Raw genomic sequence first — 26,177 nt, forward strand, 5'->3', positions numbered from 1 at the left:
AGCCGCTCCTTTTTTTTTTTTTTTTAAAAAACAGCCAGCTGGTCTCCATACGCTGAACCCTGGCTTCCCCAGCCCGCCGCGCGGCTGCGGGTCTTCCAGCCAGCTTACTCATTCATTTCAGAATGCTGACTCCCGGTTTCACCAAGTATACGGCCCCTCTGGAGCTAGGAGCCCTCATCCAGTTGGTACATCGCTGTAACTGGTATTCTAGGTCACTTTCTGGTTTTTAGCTAGTGTTTTTCACGGAGGCGTTTTCTTTGCCCTGTCTCAGCTAGCCGCCATCTTCTCCCCCATCTCAACTGCTTTTGAGTGAAGTGTTCTGTATATTGTCTGTTAGATCTAGTTGACTTAGAGTATCATTCAAGCCTTCTATTTCCTTACTGATCTCTCTAGGTATTCCATCCATTGTTGAAAGTGGTCTGTTGATTTCTTCTATTATTAATGTAGAATCATCTATTTCTTCCTTCAGATTTGTCAATATTTCCTTCATATATTTTGGACTTCTGCCATTAAGTGCATATATATTTATAACTGTTACTGCCTTGTTGAATTGACCCCTTTATCAGTATAGAGTGACCTTTTTTGTCATTGGTAACAGTTTTTTTTTATTTAAAGTCTATTTTATCTGATATTATTGTAGCATCCTGAGCTCTCTTTAAGTTACTATTTGCATGGTATGTTCTTTTCCATCTTTTCACTTTCAACAGACTGTGTATTTGAATTTAAAGAGAGTCTATTGTAAACAGCATATAGTTAGGTCTTACTTTTTATCCATCTGTCCATCTCAGCCTTTTTACTGGAGAGTTTAGTCCATTTACCTTTAAAGTTACTACTGAAAATGCAGGGCTTTCTTGTGCCAGTTTTCTGTTTGGCTTTTGTAAGTCTTATACCTTTTTTTGTCTCTCATTTCTTCTGTTAATGCCTACTTTATTTGATTTTTTGTATTGTACTGTTTTGAATCCCTTTGTATTTCTTTTCATATTTTCATATATTTTGCATGTTTCCCATGGAGCTTAAATTTAGCATCCTAAACCTATAACAGTCACAGTTGTTTTGATACCAATTTAACTGTAATAGCATAAACATATGCTCTTCTTTTATCCCTCTATCTTCCCCACTTTTTTGTTGTATTTGTTAAAAATTGTGCCTTTATACATTGTAGATACCAAACCAAAAATTTATTATTACTTTTTATGCATTTGCATTTTAGAACCTGTAAAAAGAATGGAGTTACCTGCCAGAAAATACAGTACACTAATACTTGCATTTAGTACCCAGTTTGTTACTTTCACTGGAGGTCTTCATATCTTTATGCCACTTCAATCCACTGTCTAGTGTCCTTTCTTTTCACTCTGAAGAACTCTCTTTAGCATTGCTTGTAGGGAAGGTGTGTGGTGATGAACTCCTTCAGCTTTTTTTTTTTTTAATCTCAGAATGTATTAATTCTTCACTTATTGAAAAATAGTTCCACTGCATGTAAAATTCTTTATTTACAATTTTTTTCTCTCTGCCCTTTAATTATTTTGTCCATTTGACTTCTTCCCCCTGTGCTTTCTGATGAGAAATTGGAACTGAATCTTATTTGGACTCTCTTCTACCTAACACATTGGTTTACTGTCAGAACTTTCAGAATTTCTCCTTATCCTTGACATCCCACATTTTAACACTGTGTGTCTGGGCATCGTTCTCTTCGAGTTTATTCTGTGTAGGATTCATTGGGCATCTTCAGTGGACATCTTCATGTCCATTATTTTAAAAATACTCCTGGGAGAAACTAAGATGGCGGCTAGGTGAGACAGGGCGAAAAAACATCTCCGTGAAAAACACTAGAATAAAACCAGAAAGTGACCCAGAATACCAGTTACCGCGATGCTCCAGCTGGACGAGGTCTCCTAGTTCCAGAGGGGCCGTAGACTTGGTGAAACTGGGAGTCTGCATTCTGAAATGAATGCGTAAGCTGGCTGGAAGGCCCTCAGCCGCGCAACGGTCTGGGGAAGCCAGGGTTTGGCGTTTGGAGACCAATGGGCTCTTTTTTTTTTTAAAAAAAAGGAAAAACCCAGGAGCGGCTGCAGTTGCGATAGTGGGAACCACGCAGTAAAACACAGCAAGAGGGGGCTGGGCTGTCCTCTCGGTGTCTTGCCTGGAAGATAACCTGCTGCAGATACCCTTGGGCTGGGGAAATGGAGGGGAGAGCCGGAAGCAGAAGGAAACCCCGCGGCTAGCAGGTGGCTCCCTGGAGGGCTGGATAAACTCTTGCCAGGGGCCATGCCCACAGCCCAGAGCCCTGCCAGTTGTCCCGGAGCTGGGGAGGAGGAACTGTGCAAGGAGGGGGGTGCTGAGACACCCCGTTCAGCCATCTTTGCATCAGGCTGAAAGCGCCCCTCCACGGCCCGGCGGCCCAGGACTTCCCTAGAGGGATGGCACGCACTGGTGACATAGCACGGCATTCCCTCGGCAGAGGTCCTGGAGGATCTTGGCTGAGTGGGGGGACCCGCTCGGAGAAACCAGGAACGCTACGCCAAGTCCAGTGGTTTGTGGGACAGCGAGAGAGAGGGTCTGGGGCTGAAATGAAATGAAGGCTTAGACTCTTGCGGCGGCCTTGAATCTCCGGGAACCTGGGGATTTGAATATTAAAACTGTCCTTCCTCCCTGGCCATCCGCAGACACGCCCCACATTCAGGGCGGACGGCTCCAGCAATACACCCAAACTGAGTTCTCCAACTGAACCCCACAAGAATCATTTCCCCACACACTGCGGGGACAAGGTGGAGAACTGATTTGAGAGGTATAGGTGACTGACAGACGCTATCTGCTGGTTAGTTAGAGAAAGTGTAGGCCACCAAACTGTGTTTCTGAAAAATTAGATTGGTATTTTTTTTTTCAACTTGAAAGAACCCTATCAAGCAAAGCAAATGCCAAGAGGCCAAAAACAACAGAAAATCTTAATGCATATGATAAAACCAGAAGATATGGAGAATCCAACTCCAAACACACAAATCAAGATAACTGAAGAGACACCGTACCTGGCAAAATTAATCAAGGAACTACAATCGAGGAACGAAAACATGGCAAAGAATTTAAAGGACATCAAGAAGACCATGGCCCAGGATATAAGCGACACAAAGAAGACCCTAGAAGAGCATAAAGAAGACACTGCAAGAGTAAATAAAAAAATAGAAGATCTTCTGGAAATAAACTGTTGGCCAAATTAAAAAGGCTCTGGATATTCACAATACAAGACTAGAGAAAGCTGAACAACATCTCAATGTCCTAGAAGTCCACAGAACAGAAAATGAAAGAACAAAAGAAAGAATGGGGAAGAAAATCGAAAAAATCGAAATGGATCTCAGGGATATGATAGATAAAATAAAACGTCCAAACTTAAGACTCATTGGTGTCCCGAAAGGGGAAGAGAAGGATAACGGTCTAGAAAGAGTAGTCAAAGAAATTGTTGGGAGAAACTTCCCCAACCTTCTACACAATATAAACACACAAAGCCTAAATGCCCAGCGAACTCCAAACAGAATAAATCCAAATAAACCTACTCCAAGACATATTCTGATCAGACTCTCAAATACTGAAGAGAAGGAGCAAGTTCTGAAAGCAGCAAGAGAAAAGCAATTCATCACATACAAAGGAAACAACATAAGACCAAGTAGTGACTACTCAGCAGCCACCATGGAGGCAAGAAGTCAGTGGCATGACATATTTAAAACTCTGAGAGAGAAAAATTTCCAACCAAGAATACTTTATCTAGCAAAACTTTCCTTCAAATTTGAGGGAGAGCTTAAATTTTTCACAGACAAACAAATGCTGAGAGACTTTGCCAATAAAAGACCTGCCCTACTTCAGATACTAAAGGGAGCCCTACGAACAGAGAAACAAAGAAAGGAGAAGGAGATATAGAGAATTTTAACAGACATATATAGTACCTTACGTCCCAAATCACCAGGACACTCATTTTTCTCTAGTGATCACAGATCTTTCTCCAGAAGGGACCATAAGCTGGGATATAAAACCAGCCTCAAGAAATTAAAAAAAAAAAAAAATTGAATATACTCAAAACACATTCTTTAACCACAGTGGAATACAAATAGAAGTCAGTAATTTTTGACCTGTAACTCCACTATTTACTTCCTACATGATATAAAATACACAAACTCTAAGGACAAATCAGTGGTTTTGAACTCAATGTAAAATATGTAATTTTAGACAACTATATAAAGGTTGGGGAATGGAGGAGTATAGGAACATAGTTTATGTGTCCTATTGAAGTGAAGGTGGTATCAAAGAAAAACAAGATTGATATGGATTTACGAGGTTAATTTTAAGCCCCACAGTAAACACAAAGAAATTATCAGAGAATATAACCATAGAAATGAAAAGTAGAGTATGGGTTAAGAGAAATGGGGGAAGGGGCAGTGGGGAGTTAGGAAATGAGTGTAGGGTTGCTGTTTGAGGTGAAGGGAAATTTCTAGTAATGGATGGTGGGAAAGAGCATTACAACATTCTAAATGTGATTAATCCCACTAATGGAAGGCTAGGGAGGGGGTGGAATGGGAAGATTTAGGCTGTATATATGTTTCCACAACTGAAAAAAAAAAAAGACATCTAAATAGATGACAATTGAATGCCAAGGATGAACTTGGATGGGATTGGAGATGGAGGACAGGTGGCTCAAAGGGACACAGTTGAGACATAAGGAAAAGGAAATATAGAATGTAAGCTTTGTATCATTGTTGAATCTCTTGTACTTCTTAGCTGCGTTTAATGGGATTGCATAAAAGAATGTTCTTGTTCATGGGAAGTGTATACATGAATTATAGTGTATGTTCAAGGATGTGTGCAGCTAGCTCTCATATTTTCAGAAGAGAGAGCAATAGATGATGGATGATAGGGAGGGAAAGAAATTGCAATGTGACAGCATGTTAAAGTTGGTGGATTGAGCTATCAGGGGAGGGGGGTCAGGGTATGATGGAGTTCTGTGTATGGGGTTAGTATTGTTTTTGCAACTGTTCCTATAACTTTGAATTTATTTAAAAAAGAAAATACTCCTGCCTTTTTCTTTCTTCTTCTGGGACTCCCACAATGTATATATTGGTACACTTGATGGTGTCCCACAAGTCTGTTAGGCTGTGTTCACTTTTCTTTATTCTTTTTTTCTTTCTGCTCTTCAGCCTACATACTTTCAATTATCTTATCTTTGAGCTCACTTATTCTTTTTTCTGCCAGCTCCAATCTGCTGTTGAACCTACTATGGAATTTTTAATTTCAGTTATTGTGGTCTTCAACTCCAGTATATTTGTTTGGTTATTTTTTTATAATTGCTGTCTGTCTATTGAATTTCTTGTTTTGTTCATTTGTTTTTTTCCTGATATCCTAGTTCTTGCTCCCTGTTTCCTTTAGCTTTTTGAGTATGTATAAAGATTGTAATGGTTTCTGTAGTTTGATCTTGTTCTTTTTGATGGGCCATGATTTCATTTCTTTGTTTATCTTAAAATCTTTCATTGCACACTGAACATTTTAATATTTTATGTTTTAACTGTGGAATTTAGTTCCTGAGCTGTGTGCTGCTTAAGTTTGTATCCAAGCAGTGATAGGACAGAGATTTCCTTCGGTGCCAGGACCTAGTAAAAACAAATGGTCCAATGCAAACAAAATGCCTTTCACAATCTTTGCAATTTGTCTTTGAATTGGTTGGTGCTCTCCTTCAGAGTTTAGCTGTCCTACCAGGAAGATTAGCCCAAGCAGAATTTATGGGGTCTGCTCTGTCTTTTCTTAGTGTGCATCCTGACCTGGTCATGCACTCATGGCCTTTGGAAATCCCACTTTTCAGAGATTTGAATGCCCCCTCTACTCCCTTTGCAATAGACTCCATCCACCACCTCCATCTCTGCCTCAAGTGCGCTGTTGTATGTCTTGAAGCCATTAATCCTTTGCTCCGGATTGCTTCAATTAGATTTTTTTTTTTTTTTTTAAACACTGCTTTAGCTTTCTGCAAGCTGTTTCTACCTGCAGGTGAAGTTCTGGAGAGGGAGCCAGAGAGATAGGAGTTTCCTGGTTCAACCTTCCAGGTTGCCCCTGGATAAATTTCCACCAACATACAGACACCCCAGTATGCACATAGTGGTTACTCTTCTCCCTCAGGAGCAGGGCCAGGTACCCATAATAAGAGGATAGGCTGGCTCCACATTGTGCTGTGGAAGAGGTAGAAGAGGGACAATGGGTGCTACAAGCTTCTCTACTGTTTTAAGCTGTGTTTTCTTGATTCATCACTTGCCTTGTCTTGTAACCCTCTATTTTCTGGAGTTCTGAAGAAGATGACTGTGCCCATTTTTGCTAGTTGATCACAGATTCTGATCTGGGAGTGGAATCCTGGAGTGTCCTGCCCTGCTGTCTTGGTTGACCAGAAGTCTCCTATGTAATCTTTTAAACAGTTACATCTCTGCTTTAAAATGTTACTTTATTTCTTATTTTTATCGGGGCAATATCTAAATTCCTTGAATGCCTTTTACATTTTACATTTATCATTTCTTCACTTTTGTTTCATAACTTTATAGCAGTGGATTATTTACCATTATCACTCCAAGATCACTTTCTTGCCTCTCTTCATTTATTTATATTGCTCCCTCTGCCTTGAATATCTGCAGTGTTGTACCCAGTTTGTACCCAGGCAAAGTAGCAAAATTCTGCTTAGCATTAACCCCTCTGAGAAGCATTAGTGTTCAATAAGAATTAGTTTTCTGTTTTCCCTGATCTTGAATCACTTTATCTTTACCACTGTAAGAAAGTTTATTACATGACTGCATTGTGTGTGAATGTGAGTTTACCTGTCTTTCCTGGAGACTAAGAGCTTCTTGAAAGAGGGTATAATATCATATTTTTTTTTAATCCCATTTAATCCCATTGATTGCCATGATACTTTCAGAATGTAGACTTGCACTAATGGCATATTTGGAAAGTAATTCAATGGATGAGTATGAAGAAAATATTAATTTACTTGGTGAGACTTGTTGAAACTCTCTCATGCCATGAAATATGCTTTTACTTCTAGTATCTTCTAGTGTCTTCTGTTAATTATATATGTCTAGCATTGATAATTAAACTATATAAAATGTTTAACATGAGATTTACCTGGCCTCACTTTTGTATCCCTGCTCCTTTGCATTATTTCACGTTATTTTGTATTTGAAAGTATTTCTCAATAAATATTTCCTGTATAAGAAATAAAGGAAATATATTGTTTTGTCATGGAAATTAGATCTCTTTCTTTTCAGTATGATTTGATGAGACTTTAAATACTTTGGTTTAATTTTTTTTTTATTTTTTTATTTTATTTTATTTTATTTTATGGTTTAATTTTTAATCATAATTTAAATTTTATTGTTTCAGGAAAAATACCATTATTTATATCTCATTTGAATCACATATATTTAAGAAGGAAGTAATTGATGCTTTTTGTTTGTTTGTTTCAGCTAAACCATTTACTTCTAAAGTGAAACAGATGCGATTACACAGAGAAGACTTTGAAATATTAAAGGTGATTGGTCGAGGAGCTTTTGGGGAGGTAAGAGATAAAATTTTCTAGAAGTTTTGCTATTTGTTTTGAAAGCAATTTTATACAGTCCATAAGAGAATGTACCTGAAATATTATTTACTTGTTGTTGTAATTGATATGATTGATCAGAAAATATCTTAATGTTTTGAATGAAATGTTTGTCATGGAATTTTTTTCCGAAGATGTTTCTCTATATCATGTGTACTTCATACTGTTAATGTAAGTATAAGTATGTTTTTGGATTGTCCTTTTCCATTCATCTTTCTGTCTCTCTGTGCCAATATCATGCAAACTTAATTTCTCTAGTTTTATAAGATGTCTTGATATATTCCAAAGTTCCTCCTCCTCCTCCTCCTTTCCTCCCTACTCTTCCATATTTGCCCTTTGTATTTTCGTATATTTTTAGAATGAATTTTTGAATATCCACTTATGAACACACACACACGCACACACACGCATGCGCACACACACACACACACACACACACACACGAGACCCAGAATCTTGCTTGGATTTTGATTTGTGTTGCATTGAAACTTAAGATCAATTTGTGAATAATTGACATCTTGACAATATTGAGTCTGCTAATCCATGGCCATGGTACATTCCTTCACATTTAGGGCTTTATAATTTTCTTTCAATAATGTTTTGTACTTTTCATTCAGTTTAGAGGACTTTTACGTCCTTCAGCAAATTTATTCTTAGGTATGTGATAATCTTGATGTGATTTTAATTAGAATTATTTATTAAATTTCATTTTCTAATTGTTTGTTGCTAGTATTTAGAAATATAATTAAACTTTTTTTAGTGACCTCATACCCAGCAACCCTGCTAACTTTACTTGTAAAAATCATGAATGGTGCTGAATTTTAATAACATGATTTTTTGTAACTTTTGAGATACTCATATGGCTTTTATTCTTACTCTGTTAATGGGTTGAATTACAACTGATTTATTTTCAAATGTTAAAACTTACCTTGCATTCCTAATAGAAGCCCAACTTGGTTATCATTTATTATCCTTTTTAAATATCACTGGGTTTTGTTTGCTGTTTTTTGTGTGTGTATGTGTGTTCAGGGTTTTTACACCTATGCTGTTGAGAGAAATTGGCTTGTAATTTTTCTACTTATGTCCTGCTTTGACTTTGGTATCTTGGTTATGTTGGACGCATAAAAAGAAAAAGATGTTCCCTCTTTTACAATTCTCTAGAAGAGTTTGTGAAGATTGGTACTATTTCTTCCTTCTATGCTCGGAAGAATTAGCTGGTGAAGCCATTGGGGCCTAGAGGTTACTAGCATGAAAGTTTTAAATTATATATTCAATTTCTTAATAGAAATAGGTCTATTTGGATTTTCTGTTTCTTTGTTTGCCAGTTTGCTATGTTAATTGTTATCTAACTTTACACATTTATTGGCATAAAATCATTCATGATCTCTTAGTATCTTTTAAATGTCTGTAGAATCTCTAGTAGTATTTCTTTGTATTTCCATATTGATCATTTGTACCTCTCTCTGGTTTTAACTTGCTATTATCTTACTAACTTATTGAAATAGGTACTTAGGTTATTGCTTTCTAGCCTTTCCTTGTTTGCAATGTACTCGTAAGGCAAAAGTTTCTTCTAAGCAGTTTTAGCTACAGCTGACAGGTTTTGGTATGTCACATATTCGTTACTGTTTGCTCAAGATACAATGATTTTAAATTTCCATTATGATTTCTTTTGTTCATTCATTCTGTTTTTTGTTTTGTTTTGGTCTATGAGTTTGGAAGTTTATTGCTTAGTTTCTCAACATTTAAGGAGTTTATGTTTCTAGTTATATTTCTGCTGTTGAATTATAATGTAATTCCAAGAGTGGTCAGGAAACCTACACTGTGAGATTTCAATCCTTTCAAATTTGTTGTACAGTATTCTATAAATATCAGCTAGGTAAATACATTGGTCTTTTTAAAATTTTCTACATCCTTTAATTTTTTCTCTGCTTGATCTGTTATTTGCTGAGAGAGATTTATTTCTTCTTAAATTTTTTTTTCACTTTTTACTGATAAAAATACAGATTTATTATATCCTCCCAATGAATATTTCTTTTATTATTCTGAATTTTTTTTATCTCTAGATAATGCTGATTGATTTAATTTTTTCTTTATTAGTAGAGTTACTCCAGGTATTTTTATTCATTTTTTAATTAATTGTCTTATTCTAGCTTTATAGTTTCAACTTTCTGTATTGTTATGGTATATTTATTGTTAATTAAGATACAGTTAGTTTTTGTTTGTAATCCGGTCTGATAATTTTTTGTAATTTAATTGCAGTATATTTGGTAGGTGACATTTAATGTAGTTACACTACTTATTACTATTTGTTTTATATTTGTTCTGTTCATTCTGTATTTTTTTCTCTCATTTCTTGCTTTTTCTTTGATTGATGGAGTATTTTAAATTATTCTTCCCCCTACTCTATCAATTCTTTTAGAGATCACTGCATACATTCTTGGTAAATTTGTATTTTATCAGTTTCTGTGATTATATTGTCTCCATTTAGATTTATGCACTTATTTACATTTTCTGTTCTTCACATTCACATACTTCTTCACATTCACACATTTCCCTTTTGGAACATTTTAATTTTGACTGAAAAATTCCCTTTAGTATTTCTTAGTACAATTTAAAAAAAATTTTTTTTGAGATTGTTCACATACCATACAATCATCCAGAGATCCAAAGTGCACAATCAGTTGTCCACGGTACCATCATACAGCTATGCATGTATCACAATTAATTTTTTTCAATTTTTAGAACATTTTCATTACTCTAGAAAAGATATAAAGACAAAAAAAAACTTGAATCCTCCCATACCTCTAACCACCCCCCCACCGTTATTGACTCGTAGTATTGTTATAGTACATTTGTTACTGTTGATGAAAGAATGTTAAAGAATGTTAAAATACTAACTGTAGTACATAGTTTGCGTTAGGTATATTTTTTCCCTACATGCCCTTCTATTATTAACTTCTAGTTATAGTGTCATACATTTGTTCTAGTTGATGAAAGAGATTCCTAATGTTTGTATAGTTAATTGTCCACCACAAGATTCAGTGTTTTATGCATTCCCATATTTTAACCTCCAACTTTCCTTCTGGTGACATACGTGGACGTGGCTCTAAGCTTCCTGTTTCCACCACAGTCACACACCACTCAGCAGTGTTAGTTATTCTCACATTAACATGCTACTGTTACCTCTGTCCATTTCCAAACACTTAAGTTCAACCTATTTAAACATTCTGCTCATAATAAGCAACCGCTCCCCATTCTTTAGCCTTGTTCTGTATTCTGGTAACTTATATTTTATGTCTGTGGGTTTACATATTATAATTAGTTCATACCAGTGAGACCATACAATATTTGTCCTTATGTGTCTGACTTATTTCACTCAATATAGTGCCCTCAAGATTTCTTCATCAACCCGTTTCTTGTTTTGATTTGTTTTTTTTTTTTGTACAGTTTTGTTCACATAGCATATATTCCATCCTAAGAAAACAATCAGTGGTTCCCTGTATAATTACTTGTTTATGGATTCACCACCATTACCACTATCTATATAAGGACATCTCCATTTCTTCCACAAAGAGGGAGGAAGAGTCAAAGAAAGTAGAGAGACAAAAGAAAAGGAAAAGAAAGAAAAGAAAAAAAAATAACAGCTAAAAAGCAACAAAAGGAAAGATGGAATTAAACTGAAGTACAATGAAAGAGTCAGACAACATCACCAATGCCAAGAGCCCTATACCTCTTATGGCCCCCTCTTATAGTCATTTATCTTTGGTATATTGCCTTTGTTACATTAAAGGAAGCATAATACCATGTTTCTGTTGACTATAGTTTCTAGTTTGCATTGATTTTATTTTTTCCCCAATACCACCCCTTGCAAGGTTGACATTCATTTGTTCTCCCTCATGTAAAAACATGTTTGTTCATTTTATCACAATTGCTGAACACTCTAGGTTTCACTGAGTTATGCAGTCCCAGTCTTTATCTTTCCTCTTTCCTTCTGGTGTCCCACATGCTCCTAACCTTCCTCTTTAAACCATACTCACAGTCTTTGTTCAGTGTACTTACATTGTTGTGCTACCTTCAGCCAAAATTGTGTTCCAAGCCTCTCACTCCTGTCTTTTCCTTTCTGTCTGTAGTGCTCCCTTTAGTATTTCCTGCAGAGCAGGTATATTGTTCACAAACTGTCTCATTGTCTGTTTGTCAGAGAATATTTTAAACTCCCCCTCATATTTGAAGGACAGTTTTTCCGGATATAGGATTCTTGGTTGGCAGTTTTTCGCTTTCAGTATCTTAAATATATCACACCACTGCCTTCTTGCTTCCATGGTTTCTACAGAGAAATCCACACATAGTCGTATCAAGCTTCCTTTGTATGTGATGGATAGCTTTTCTCTCGCTGCTTTCAGGATTCTCTCTTTGTCTTTGATGTTTGATAATCTGATTAAGCGTCTTAGCGTAGGTCTATTCTGTTTGGAGTACGCTGCGGTTCTTGGATCTGTAATTTTATGTCTTTCATAAGAGATGGGAAATTTTCATTGATTATTTCCTCTATTATTGCTTCTGCCTTTTTTCCCTTCTCTTCTCCTTCTGGGACACCACTGACAGGTACATTCATTGCTTCATGTTGTCATTCGGTTCCGTGAGATATTGCTCATATTTTTCCATTCTTTTCCCTATTTGTTCTTCTGTGTGTAGGATTTCAGGTGTCTTGTTCTCCAGTTCCTGAGTGTTTTCTTCTGCCTCTTGAGATCTGCTGTTTTATGTCTCCATTGTGTTTTTCATCTGTTGTATTGTGCCTTTCATTTCCATAGATTCTGCCAGTAGTTTTTCCAAACTTTCAATTTCTGCCTTATGTTCACCCAGTGTTTTCTTTATATCCTTCCTCTCTTTTGCCATATCTTTCCTGAACTCATTGATTTGGTTTTTTATTTGATTTAGCATGTTTCTTTGAAAATCTTTAATTGATTTTTCATTAAAATGAAACAGTATCTCAACTGTATCTTAACTGAGGTGTAAGTTTGTTTCTTTGACTGGGCCATATCTTTGTTTTTCCTATTGTAATTTGTAGTTTTCTGTTGTCTAAGCTTCTGGTTTCCTTGGCAATCCAAATCAGATTTTCCTGGACCAGAATGGGTTCAGGTCTCAGAATAGGGTTATATTCAGGGTGTATTTTAGAAGAATGACAGGCTTTCCTGAGAGGCCTCTAGCCACTGTGCTTTTCATAACCTGCCCAGCAGGTGGCGCCTGTCAGTCTGTTGCTCCTGACTGGTGTAAGGAGGTGTGGCCCCTTTAGTTTCTGTTTTGGCTGTTTCCCCCCAGGTCTGGGGTCTGAATTCTGAAGGGAAGGTCGGCCTTAGAGCTGGGCCCCACCTCCTTCCTCTTAGGGAAGATACACCCCCTAGGGAGTTATCTTCTGCATTTGAATTTGTGCCTCTGTTATCTCCACCCTTGTCTGGGTCAGAGTGCTACAAACTGAAAATGGCTGAGGCTCTCTCCACTGAACCACTCAGGTTGAGAAGGAGGCAAAGGGAAAGAAAGCCCCCTTTCAGAACATGTCCACGGCCCCCCACTTTTCCCTGTCAGTCAGAGAGAACCCCTGGTCTTTCTGGCTCTTTAAGGTCAGTCATCTGTAAAAGCCTCTGTCTGCTTGTTAGAAGTTTTGTCTATGTTTGTAGCTTGTATTCAGCAGTCCACATTTGTTAATTAAAGCCAAGTGGAGCTGAGCTGAACTATATTTGCTGGCTGTGGGAATGCTGGCTTCTCCTACAGCGAGGGCTGACAGCTCAGCGTGCCGTTGGGGGAGGGGACTCCCGGCTCGGTTCTGCAGTTTTTACTTTCAGATTTTATGCTATAATCTTAGCCATTCCACCCAATCCAGGTTGTTGTACAATGTGTGGACAGTCACGGTTGTCTCCCAGCAGTTGTTCCAGATTATTTACTAGTTATTCCTGGTTGTTTATTAGTTGTTCCAGGAGACTAACTAAATCCCACTCCTCTCTATGCTGCCATCTTGCCCCTTTAATGCAGTTTTGATGATAATAAATTATCTGCTTTTATTTCCCTCAAAATATATATTTCTTTTGAATTCTTTAAAATTTTTAAAAATTGACTTATACACATGCATAACTCAATGGATTTCTCATATGTATGAATTTGTGTAACCATCATACCAATCGAGATGTAGAATATTTCCAGCATTCCAGTAGCCTCCCTTAGCCCCCTGTAAATGAATCACCACCTCCCATTAATCAGCCATTGTGACTTCAATAGCCACAGATTACTTTTACGTGTGTTTGAATTTTGTATCTATGAAATTATATAGTATATACTTTTGTTTCTAGTTTCTTTTGTTCAACGTTCTTTCTGTGTGATTCATCCTTAGTTTTCCTTGGCTAGCAGCATCCCTTTGTATGAATATTCCGTAAGTTACTTATCCATAGTTGTGTTGGTGGGTACTCAAGTTGGTTATGTTTTTTGGCCATTGTAAATAATGCTACTATAGACATTCTTGTACATGTCTTTTGAAACTCATTTGTGTTTGATATATTCTTAGGAATGGAATTGCTGGATCCCAGGTTAGGCATGTATAGCTTTAGTAAAAGTGCTAAATAGTTTCCAAGTGCTTACCAATTTATTCTTCCACATACAATGTGTGAAGCTTCCAGTTGCTTTGCAACCTCACCAACTCTGGGGGTCACTCTTTTGATATTACACATTTTTTTCCTGCATATATAGTGGTATTATATTGCATTGTGATTTCATTTTGCATTTCTTGATGACTCTGAAAGTTCAGCGCATTTTCCTGTCAGTTGCATGTCCTTTTTCTTGAAGTGCATATTTTTGGAGTCGGGGAATTGGAGAAGGTGGATGGGTTGTCTGATTTATTGGTGCGTATTTCTTTGTATCTCCTTTCTTAGAGATACAGTGTGTGGGGGTGGGTGGGTATGTGTTAAATATCTTCTTTCCCTCTGTAGCTTGACTTTTGCTCTAAATGGGTCTTTTATTGAACAGGCTTTAGTGAAGTCCAGTTAATTAAAGTTTTCTTTATGATTAGTGCTTTTTGTATTCCTTTAAGAAATCTTCCCTAACCCAAGGTCATGAAGATATTTTTCTATATTATCTTTGATAATCTTTTTTTTTTTTTTTGGGGGGGGAACTTTGACATTTAAGTCTATCATCCATCTGGTATTGATCATCATGTGTTTTCTAAGGTGTATATAGAGTTTAATTTTACTCTCTGTAGATTTCTCAGCCCCATTTATTTTAAAGATTTTTTTTTTCCTGTTGCATTGCAGAGGACCTTTGTGTAAATCAGGTGATTCTGGTGTGCGTTCCTGTTAATCATTTTTTGGAGTTTCGATGTAGAAGTCTTATTTGTCTTTCAGTAAATTTATTCCTGGGTATTTTATATTTTTTGATGAGCCTTGTAAGTGATATTTTTAGAATTGTAATTTTTCCTTTACTGATAGGATAGAAATAGAGTTGATTTTTCTAGACTGATCTTGTATTTAAAGATCTTATTAAAATTACTCATTAAAAAATTCCAGTTTATATTTAATTAAATTTTTTTTCCACGTACCCAATCATTTCATCTCCCAGATAGCCATTTTACTTTCTTTCCAATCTTTATGCCTTTTATTTCTTTTTCTAGTATTATTACAATAGAGAAGATCCTCATAAAATGTTGAATACAAGTGGTGAGAATGGATATTTTTGCCTGGTTCTTGAACTGAGGTGGAAAGTGTTCAGTGTTTTACCATTGAGTATGAAGCTTGTCACAGCTTTTTCCTTTTTTTGTATTGTTACCCTTTTTCATATTAAAGAAGTTTTCCTTTAGTCTTTTTTGTTGTTGCTGTTGTTTTTGTAATGCAATTTTATTGAAATATATTCACATACCATATAATCATCAAAATTCCTTCTAGCTTAGTCTCTGGAGAGCTTTTATCCTGAAGAGGAGTTAAATTTTATCAAAAGCTTTTTTTGTATCTATTTTGAATATGTGATTTACTTCTATATTTGGTAAACATGGGAATTATAGTGATTATTTTTCAAATGTTGTACCTATATTATACAAATTTTACTGCTGTATAAATCCAGTTGTTTTGGTTCTATCCTTTAAACAAATAGTTGGTTTTGATTTGCTAATATTTTATTTAGCATTCTTGTTTGTTTTGCTGCGTGAGAACAATTTCCTTTTAATTTACCTCATAATTTTCTTCTTATATTTTAGAATGGTATCTACCTTTTAAGACAATTTAGGAAGTTTTCCTTCTTTCTCAGTTTCCTGAAAGAGTTTGTAAAAAGATGTTTATTTCTTTTTTAAGATGTTTGGAAGAATTCACTAGTGAAGCCATCTGGATCAGGAGGGAAGATTGTTTTCTTTTTCATATTTTGAGGTTAATTTTATATACATTGAAATACAAAAAAATTGCATACCTACAATTCTGAGTTTTGACAAATGGATTCACCCTTATCAAAGATATAGAACATTGCTTTTACCTTAGTTCCTTTTCCTGTCAGTTACCTACAGGCTTGCACTTGTCTGTGTTAATACTTCCTTTTTATTGTTGAATAATATTTTATGAATGAACTACTTTATCCATTCTCTGGTTTACCAACATTTGGGATGTTTCTTTGGCTACTAGGAATAAATGGATAGGAACATTGTTCTACAAGTTTTTATGGAAATAATGCTTTCATTTTCCTTGGATAAGTACCAAGGAATAGAACTGCTATGTTAAAGAGTATTGCATATTTAAATATATAAGGAAATGGCACACTTTTTCCAGTGGGGTTGTACCATTTTACATTCACACCAGTTAAGTTCCATGTTATCATCAATATTTTTATTTATTTATATATTTATTTATTTAAGAAATTTTATTTTGAAATAAATTCAAACTTACAGGAACAGTTGCAAAAACAGTACAAACCCCATACATAGAACTCCAGCATACCCTGATCCCCCTCCCCTGATACCCTGATCCACCACCTTTAACATCCTCTCACACCACCATTTCTCCCCCCCCCCCTCCGTTTATCATCCATCATCTATTGCTCTGTCCTCTGAACATATGAGAGCAAGCTGCAAACATCTTTGAACAAACAATATAATTCACATATACTTTTCCCATGGACAAGAACATTCTTTTATGCAATCCCATTAAGCACAGCTAAGAAGTTCAAGAAATTCAACATTGATACAAAGCTTACATTCTGTATTTCCGTTTTTTTTTCTTATGTCCCACCTGTGTCCCTTTGAGCCTCCTCTCCTCTGTCTTCTCATCCCATCCAGGATCATCCTTGGCATTAAATTGTCATCTATTTAGACTGTCATTTTTTTTTTTTTTTTTAATTGTGGAAACTTATATACAGCCTAAATCTTCCCATACCACCCCTTCCCTAGCATTCCATTAGTGGGATTAATCACATTTAGAATGTTGCGATGCTATTACCTTCCCATCATCCATTTCTAGAAGTTTCCCTTCACCCCAGACAGAAACCCTACACTCATTTCTTAACTCCCCATTGCCCCTTCCCCCACTTCTCGGAACCCCTACTCTACTTTTCATCTCTATGGTCATATTCTCTGATACTTTCTTTGTGTTTACCATAGCGCTTAAATTTAGCATCTTAAATCTATAACAATTTTGTTTTTCTTTGATACCAACTTAACTTCAATAGGACACATAAACTATGTTCCTATACTCCATCGTTCCCCCATTATGTAGTTCTTATCAAAAATTACGTATTTTACATTGAGTCCAAACCTACTGATTTATCATTACAGTTTATGTATTTTAGATCCTGTAGGAAGTAAATAGTGGAATTATAAATCAAAAATACAGTAGTATTGGTATTCATATTTACCATGTGATCTTTATTGGTAATCTTTACTTCTTCATGTAGTTTCAGTCAATTGTTGAGTGTTCCTTCCTTTCAGCCTGCTCAGCTCCCTTTAGCATTTCTTATAGGATTGATCTACTGGTGTTGAAGTCCCTCAGCTTTTGATTATCTGGGAATGTTTTCATCTCCTCCTCATTTTTACCCTCCAGGTGTTTGTGAATTCTCCAAGTCTGTGATGGTTATTGACTTCTATTTGTATTCCATTGTGGTCAGAGAATGTGCTTTGAACAAATTCTTTTTTTTTTTTTTTTTTTTTTAATTTATTGAGGCTTGTTTTATGTCCCAGCATACAGTCCATTCTGGAGAAAGATCCATGATCACTCAAGAAGAATGTGTATCCCAGTGACCTGGGATGTAATATTCTATATATGTCTGTTAAAATTCTCTTTATCTCCCTCTCCTTTCTTTGTTTCTCTGTTGGTAGGGTTCCCTTTAGTATCTGAAGTAGGGCAGGTCTTTTAGTAGCAAAATCTCTCAGCATTTGTTTGTTTGTGAAAAATTTAAGCTCTCCCTCAAATTTGAAGGAGAGTTTTGCTGGATAAAGTATTCTTGGTTGGAAATTTTTCTCACTCAGAATTTTAAATATATCGTGCCACTGCCTTCTTGCCTCCATGGTGGCTGCTGAGTAGTCACTACTTAGTCTTATGCTGTTTCCTTTGTATGTGGTGAATTGCTTTTCTCTTGCTGCTTTAAGAACTTGCTCCTTCTCTTCCGTGTTTGACAGTGTGATCAGTATATGTCTCGGAGTGGGTTTATTTGGATTTATTCTATTTGGAGTTCGCTGAGCATTTATGATTTGTGTATTTATGTTGTTTAGAAAATTTGGGAAGTTTTCCCCAACAATTTCTTTGAATACTCTTCCTAGACCTTTACCCTTTTCTTCCCCTTCTGGGACACCAATGAGTCTTATATTCGGACGTTTCATATTATCTATCATATCCCTGAGGTCCATTTTGAGTTTTTCAATTTTTTTCCCCATTCTTTCTTTTATGCTTTCATTTTCCATTCTGTCATCTTCCAGGTCACTGATTCGTTGTTCAGCTTCCTCTAGTCTTGTACTATGAGTGTCCAGAATCTTTTTAATTTGGTCAACAGTTTCTTTAATTTCCATAAGATCATCCATTTTTTTATTTAGTCTTGCTATGTCTTCTTTATGCTCTTCTAGGGTCTTCTTGATTTCCTTCATATCCCGTACTATGGTCTCATTGTTCATCTTTAGTTCTTTGAGTATCTGCTCTAGGTGCTGTGTCTCTTCTGGTCTTTTGATTTGGGTGCTTGGGCTTGGGTTATCCATATCGTCTGGTTTTTTCATATGCTTTATAATTTTCTGTTGTTTTTGGCCTCGTGGCATTTGCTGAACTTGATAGGGTTCTTTTAGGATTTGTAGACCAATTGAAGTCCTTATCTCTAATTTATCAGATCTACAGCTTCGTGGAGTACACTTTCTCTAACTAACCAGCAGGTGGCGTCCACGAGCCACCTGTTCTCCACAAGCCAGTTCTCCCCTGCTTAGCCTTTTTGGTGAGTGGGGGGAGTGAGTCTTGTGGGGTCCAATTGGTGTACCAAGCTTGCGTGTGTAGTTGGTGTTGCCTGCCCTGTATATGGGGCGTGTTTCTGGGCAGTCAGGGAGGGGGGGTGGCCCTAACAATCAAATCTCCCTGGTGATCCTAGAGTTTTAAAGCTGCTGCAATAGTCTAATCCTTCAGTTCAGTCCTGCCACAGTTTGTCTCTGCCACTGACCCACAAGTCCTTGGTATTGGCGTATGGCTCCTGAGACTTGCAAGTGGGCCCCTCTTCCAGGCCGTGCACCCCGGGTCCTCTGTTGAGGGATGACTATGCTATGTCACAGGTGAGTGCCGTCCCCCCAGGGCAGTTCTGGGCTGCTGGGCTGTGTAGGGAGGCTCCCAGTCTGCTCAAATGATGGCTGAATGGGGCTTTGTTAATTCACACTGCTCCACCTTCCCAACTCTGGGACAATCAGCTGAGGTTGCAGGGAAGGCTGATGTCCACGCCCAGTTTTGTGGTGTGTGCCTGTTATTTGAAGCACTTCCGTCACACTGGGTTGTCTGGGGCAGCTCTGGGCTATGGGGCTGGCGATGGGCAGGAGTGTTTCCTGTCCACCAGGATGATGGCTGTGAACGGACACCCCACTTTTCTTGGGAAGTTGTGGTGTTTAGTGAATTTTCTCAGCCACTGGATTATTGCCTTTTGTCTCAGAGCTCTCTTAGTTCTGCTCTTGACCTGTCCAAATTGCAGGTCTTTGAAGCTTTCTGTATTGGGCTTCTTAGAGTAATTTTTTTTAGAAAAAGAAAAAAGGATTAAAAAAAAAAAAGGGCCCTCCTCAGAGATCTAATGGGTTACTGAAATGCTAAGAGACAAAGCAACCAGGGCCATTAAGGAAAGGTCCACAGGGCAGAGAGATCAGCTTTTCTTCAGGATTTGCATATGAGCCTCAGGGCCTGAGCTCTGCCCTTCCCCTTTCTATGTTCACCAGAACTCCAAAAATCCTCCGCTTTTATTTTGGAGTTTTTCGTGCTGTTTTTTTCTATGCCTGTCTCCTCTCTGCTGGGCTGGCTGCTCTTAGATTCTCTGGTGTCTGGTCTCAGTCTATCTATGGTTGGAGTTTGGATCAGTAGGATGAGTTTCCGATAAGGGCTGCCACTGCAGTTCTCCCTTCTCCTTCCCGGAGCTGACAGCCCCTCCTCCCACGGGACTGAGCCTGGCAGGGAGGGGCGCGGGTCCCCTGGCCGCAAAAACTTACAGATTTTGGTGATCTCAGTAGTTTCCACGTTTTCATGAGTGTTGTATGAAGTATGCCCAAAGTCAGATTGCTCTGTGGTGTCCAGTCCACGCAGTTCCTGGCTTTCTACTTACTTTCCTGGAGGAGTAACTAAAACATACAGCTCACCAGTTCGCCATCTTGCCCCGCCTCTCCCCTCTAATCTTGTATTATGAATATCCAGTATCTTTTTAATTTGGTCAACAGTTTCTTTTATTTCCATAAGATCTTCTATTTTTTTATTTACTCTTGCAATTTCTTCTTTATGCTCTTCTGGGGTCTTCTTTATGTCCTTTATATCCTGTGCCATGCTCTTCTTCATGTCATTTATATCCTGAGCCATGCTCTTGTTGCCTGTCTGTAATTCTTTGATTAATTGTGCCGAGTACTGTGTGTCTACTGATCTTTTGATTTGGGTGTTTGGGTTTGGGTTTGGGTTCTCCATATCGTCTGGTTTTATCATATGCTTTAAGATTTTCTGTTGTTTCTGGCCTCTTGCCATTTGCTTTACTTGATCTCTAATTCATCAGAGCTGCAGCTTGGTGGTGTACATTTTCTCTAACCAACCAGCAGATGGCATCCGTGAGTCACCTATTCCTCTCAAGTCAGTTGTCCCCTACTTTGTCTTTGTGGTGTGTGGGGATCTGATTCTTGTGAGGTTCAACTGGTGCACTAAATTTGAGTATGTCGTTGGTGCTGTCTGCCCTGAGTGTGGGGCGTGTGTCTGAGTGGTTAGGGAGGCAAGGCAGCTTTAATAATCAAACCTCCCAGGTGTTCCCTGAGATTTAAGGCCATTGCAGGAGCCTAAGCCTTCATTTCAGTCTTGCCACAGGTTGTCTCTGCCTCTGACCCAGAAGTCCTTGGTATTGGCGTAGGGTCCCTGGGATTTCCGAGCAGTTCCCCCTTCCCAGCTGTGCTCTTCCAGGACCTCTGCTGAGGGAGGGCCACGCCATGTCACAAGTGTGTGCCGGCCCCCCAGGGAAGCCTTGGGTCACCAGGCTGTGCAGGGGCCCTCCCAGCCCGCTTCAGTGATGGTTGAATGGGACGCGTTAACATCCCCCTTTTTGCATGGCTCCGCCTTCCCAGCTCTGGGACAATCAGCCGTGGGTGCATTAAAGGCCATTGTCCACGGCTGATATTGTGGCATGTGTGTAGTGCTGCGGGAAAGATTCCCCATCACATTGGGTTTCTTGGCGTGGCTCTGGGCTGTGGGTCTAGCCCCAGGCAGGAGTGTCCCCCTCCTGCTGGGAGATGGCTGCAAGGAATGCGGTCTTTTTTCTCCGTTTGGCTCCCCTCTGCTCCTCTGGTCTTGAGACTTATCATCAGGGGGTATGGGAAGGGGTATCCTCCACGCCAGACACCGAGGCATTAGCCCAGCCCACTTCTGCCGTGCTTCACTGTGTGGCTCTCCCCGTCTTATCTGCAGCTGCTCACGGGCCTTTTTTTCTTTAAAGAACTAGTCCGTCTCCAAATGCCAGCCCACCGTTTCCCCACACTGCAGCGTGGCTGCTGGACTTTCAGTAGGCTCACTCACTCGTTTCAGAATGCAGGCTCCTGGTTTTGCCAAATGCATGGTCCCTGTGGTTTTAGCAGACCTTGTCCAGCTGGTGCATCGCTGGAAGTGCTTTTCTGGGTCACTTTCTGGTTTTTATTTAGTATTTTTCACAGAGGTGTTTTTTTGCCCTGTCTCACCTAGTCGCCATCTTAGGTTCTCATCAGTATTTTTATTGTCAGTCTTTAATTTCAGCCATTCTGGTAGGTGTGTAAATATATGTAAAAATGATGAGCTGTTTTGCACTTATTTACCACTCTTATACTTCCTTTATAAATTATCCATTCAAATATTTTGCCCAGTATTTTTTTTGGGGGCGGTAGTTTCTATTTTTGTTATTTAATTGCAGGAGTTCTTTAAATCCTATATTGATAAAAGTTTTTTTTTTTTGTCAGATATGTGTTATGTGAATATTTTCTCGAAGACTGTGTGACTTCCCTGTACATTTTCTTAAAAGGTGACTTTTAATGAGCAGAAGTTTTTATTTTTGATGGTATAATTTTATCACCTTTTTTTCCCTCTATGATTATTAGTTTGTGTTCTTTCTAAGAAATTTCTGTTTATACCCAGGTCACAAAGATATTTACCTATGTTTTCTTTTTAAAAGCTTTGTAGTCTTTTACAAATAGTGCTGGGAAACTTGGATATCCTCATGCAAAAGAAAGAAAGTGGACCATGCTTCACACCATATACAAAAATTAACTAAAAATGCATCAGTTACCTAAATATAAGCACTAAAACTCTAAAACTTCTAGAAGAGAATGTGGGGAAATATCTTCAGAACCCTGTAATGGGCAATAGATTTTTAGACTTTACACCAAAAGTACGAGCAACTAATGAAAACGTAAGACCTCATGAAAACTAAAAATGTTTGTGCATCCAAGGACATAATCAAGAAAATGAAAAGAAAACCTACAGGATGGGAGAAAATATTTAGAAGCCAGATATCTAATAGGGGTTTAATACCCAGAACATATAAAGAACTCTTATAACTCAACAATAAAAGACAGCCCATTTAAAAATGAGCGAAGGTCTTGAATAGACATTTCTTTTAAGAAGATATACAGGTGGCTAATAAGCACATGAAAAGATGCTCAATATCATTATCTTTTAGGAAAATGCAACTCTAAATTGCTTATATCTTATTAAATATCTGCTGAATTACTTTGTTTTTCTCGACACTGATATTTTTCAACAGTATGGTGTCAGAATGATGTTTTTGCCACCATAGAGTCAAAATGATACTAAAAAAATATCACTTCACATCTACTAGAATGGCTATTATTAAAACATTGGAAAATGTCTGTTGTTGGTGAAGATGGAGAGAAATAGAAACCCTCGTTTATTGTTGGTGGGATTGTAAAACAGTTTGACGTTTCATAAAAAGTTAAAACATAGAACTACCATATGACCCGGCAATCCCACTTGTAGGTATATGATCAAAAGAATTGAAACAGGGAGTCAGTCAGAGATTTATATACCAGTATTCATGGCAGCATTATTCACAGTAGCCAAAAGGTGGAAGCAACCCAGATGTCCACCAGTAGAGAAATGGATAAAGAGAATGTGATAGATATATAATGAAATATCATTCATCTATAGAAAGGAATAAAGTCTGATACATGCTACAACATCAATAAACCTGGAAGACATCACGTTGAGTGAAATAAGTCAGATAGAAAGGTGCTGATACTGTATGATTCCACTTATGTGAAATAGCTAGAATATGCAGTCATAGACCTAGAAAATAGAGTACTGGTTACCAGTTGGGGGAAGGAAAAATTGAGTTAATGCTTAATTTGTACAGAGTTTCTGTTTTGCTCAGTGGACGAGTTTTGTTAATGTGTAGTGGTGATGGTAGCACAACATTTAATAAATACCATATAATTATATATTTGAAAGTGTTTAAAATGGAAAATATGTTGTACATACGTTGTCATGTTAAAAAACTTTATAGTTTTAGTTTTTATGTTTAGGTTGGTGATCCATTTCAGTTTAATTCATGTATGATATAAGGTAGGTCTTAAGGTTTATTATTTTTTTTTCCAAATGAAAAACCAATTTTTTCAGCACCATTTATTGAAAGGTTATTTTCCTGTATTGAATTAGTTTTTGTTCTAAAAAAGAAATCATTTGACCATGTAAGTGTGGATCTATTGCTACTTTCTGTTTTGTTTCATTTATCTCTGTCTGTTCTTATGCCAGTAACACATTGCCTTGATCCCTGTAGCTTTATACTGGAAAGTTGAGAGTATGTAATGAAGTCTGAGTGTAATTCCTCCAACTTTGTTTTTTTTTTTAAGCTAGGACTTGTACATTGTACAAATTTTAATCAGCTAATTAATTTCCCTAAAAGTTAACTAGTATTGTACCTGAGCGTGCATTGAATTTATAGATCAATTTTGGGAGTACTGATACCTTAACAGTGTTAAGTCTGAGAGTCCATGAACAAGGTATTTCTATTTTTAAAGCCTACTTTAATTTTTGTCAAGAGTATTCTTAGCTTTATTATACAGCTCTTGCTTTTATCTTGTTAAATTTCTGCTGAATTACTTTGTTCTTCTCAACACTGATGTTTTTCAACAGTATGGTGTCAGAATGATATTTTTGCCACCATACTGTCAAAATGATACTAAAAAAATTTATATTCCAGTAGTATGTGCTAATATGTAGGTATGCAATCGATTTTTGGATCTTGCTTGGTTTCCTGTGATCCTTCTAATTCATTTATTGTGTTGTAATAGTTTTTGTTTTGTTTGCTGCTTTTTTAATTTTCCTTGTAAACAATTGTATTTTCTGAGAATAAGGACAGTATACTTTTTACTTTCTAGAGTTGATAGCTTTTATTTCTTTATCTTGATGTATTGCACTATCTTGGACTTCTGGTACAGAGTTCAACAGGTGTAATGTGAGTGGACATGCTTACTTTATTTCTGAACTTAGGGAGAAATGGTTCTGTGCTTCACCATTAAGTATGAAGCTAATTGTAGATGTTTTTTGCAAGTGCCGTATTTGTGGTTGAGGAAATTGTTTTCTATTACTAGTTTGCTGAGAATTTTTTAAATTACTCATTAATGGGTGATAATTACTGGTCATTTGCTTTTTCTGTGTCTATTGAAATAATCATGGATTGCTCCTTTATTCTGATTATATGGTGGATCATTGTGATTGATTTCTCAAATAGTAAACCATTTCCTGAGGTAAACCTCATTTGGTCATGATTTTCTTTCCTTTTGAGATATTCTTCTATTCAGTTTGTTAATATTTTGTTAACTAATTCTCCATCTATATTGATGAGAAATGGTGTAAAATTTTATTTTTTATCATATCTTTGTCAGGTTTTGACAGTAGGGTTCTGTTGACCTTATAAAACCAATTGGGAAGTATTTGTTCTTTCTCTAATTTTTGAAAGATTTTATTTAAGATTTTTATGTTTTTTTCCTTACATGTTTGACTGAATTTATCAGTGAAACTATGTGGACTTGTTTCTTTGTGGGTTTTTTCTTTGTGGGGAAATACAATTATAATTTTATGAAATAGAGCATTTAGATTTTCTGTTTCATCTTGTGTCAGTTTTCGTAAGTTTTCAGTTTTTCATGGAATTTTTATATTTGTTTTAGTTATCAAATTTATTTTCATAAAGTTCATAACATTCCTTTATTATCTTCTTGATGTCTATAGAGTCTGAGGTGATGTTCCCTTTTTCATTGCTTATATGATAAATTTATGGTTGTCCATCTTATTCTTGACCAATCCTGCTAGAGGTTTTTCAGTGTTATTATTATTGGACAAATCTACTTTAAATTTTGTGAATTGTCTCTATTTTTGTCTGTCTTTCACTTTTAAAATTTCTGTTTTTATTTTTGTTATTTCTTGCCTGCTACTTTCTTTTGGTTTAATTTTTTTTATCTTTTTCTTGCTTCTCAAGGTAGAAGTGTAGGCCTTTAATTCCTTTCATTCCAACTTTAGCATAAATCTATAAATTTCCCTTTGAACACTGATTAGGTGCATACCACAAAGTTTGATATGTTGTGTTTCATTATCATTCTCTTCCAAATACTAATTTCCTCCTTGACTACTTCTTTGACTCATGGGTTATTAAGTGTATCATTTAATTTAAATAATTGTGGGTTATAAAGTTATCTTGTTCTCTGATTTATTTTTGTTTTGTGCAGATAACATCCTCTCTACTTTTTCAATATTTTTGAAATTTATTGAAATTTGTTTTATGGTTACTATATGGTCTATCTTTGTGAATATTCCATGTACACCTGAAAATAATGTTTATTCTACATTTATTTGTAGTGTTTTATGAATGTCAAATTAAGATGATTGATGCT

At 36.9% G+C, this 26,177-nt stretch overlaps 1 protein-coding gene across 11 annotated transcripts in view; it reads left to right on the forward strand.

Moving 5' to 3' along the window:
* CDC42BPA (CDC42 binding protein kinase alpha) overlaps positions 1-26,177 on the forward strand; it is a 449,333-nt gene that overhangs the window by 105,188 nt on the left and 317,968 nt on the right. For all 11 annotated transcript variants that reach the window (XM_037822691.1, XM_037822669.1, XM_037822670.1 and 8 more), the window contains one exon: positions 7,476-7,567. In XM_037822691.1, the coding sequence (XP_037678619.1) occupies positions 7,476-7,567 (92 nt within the window). Of the gene's footprint in view, positions 1-7,475; positions 7,568-26,177 lie in introns of those variants that run through there.

The sequence above is a fragment of the Choloepus didactylus genome, chromosome 2, assembly GCF_015220235.1.
Source record: "Choloepus didactylus isolate mChoDid1 chromosome 2, mChoDid1.pri, whole genome shotgun sequence".
NCBI lineage: Eukaryota > Metazoa > Chordata > Mammalia > Pilosa > Megalonychidae > Choloepus > Choloepus didactylus.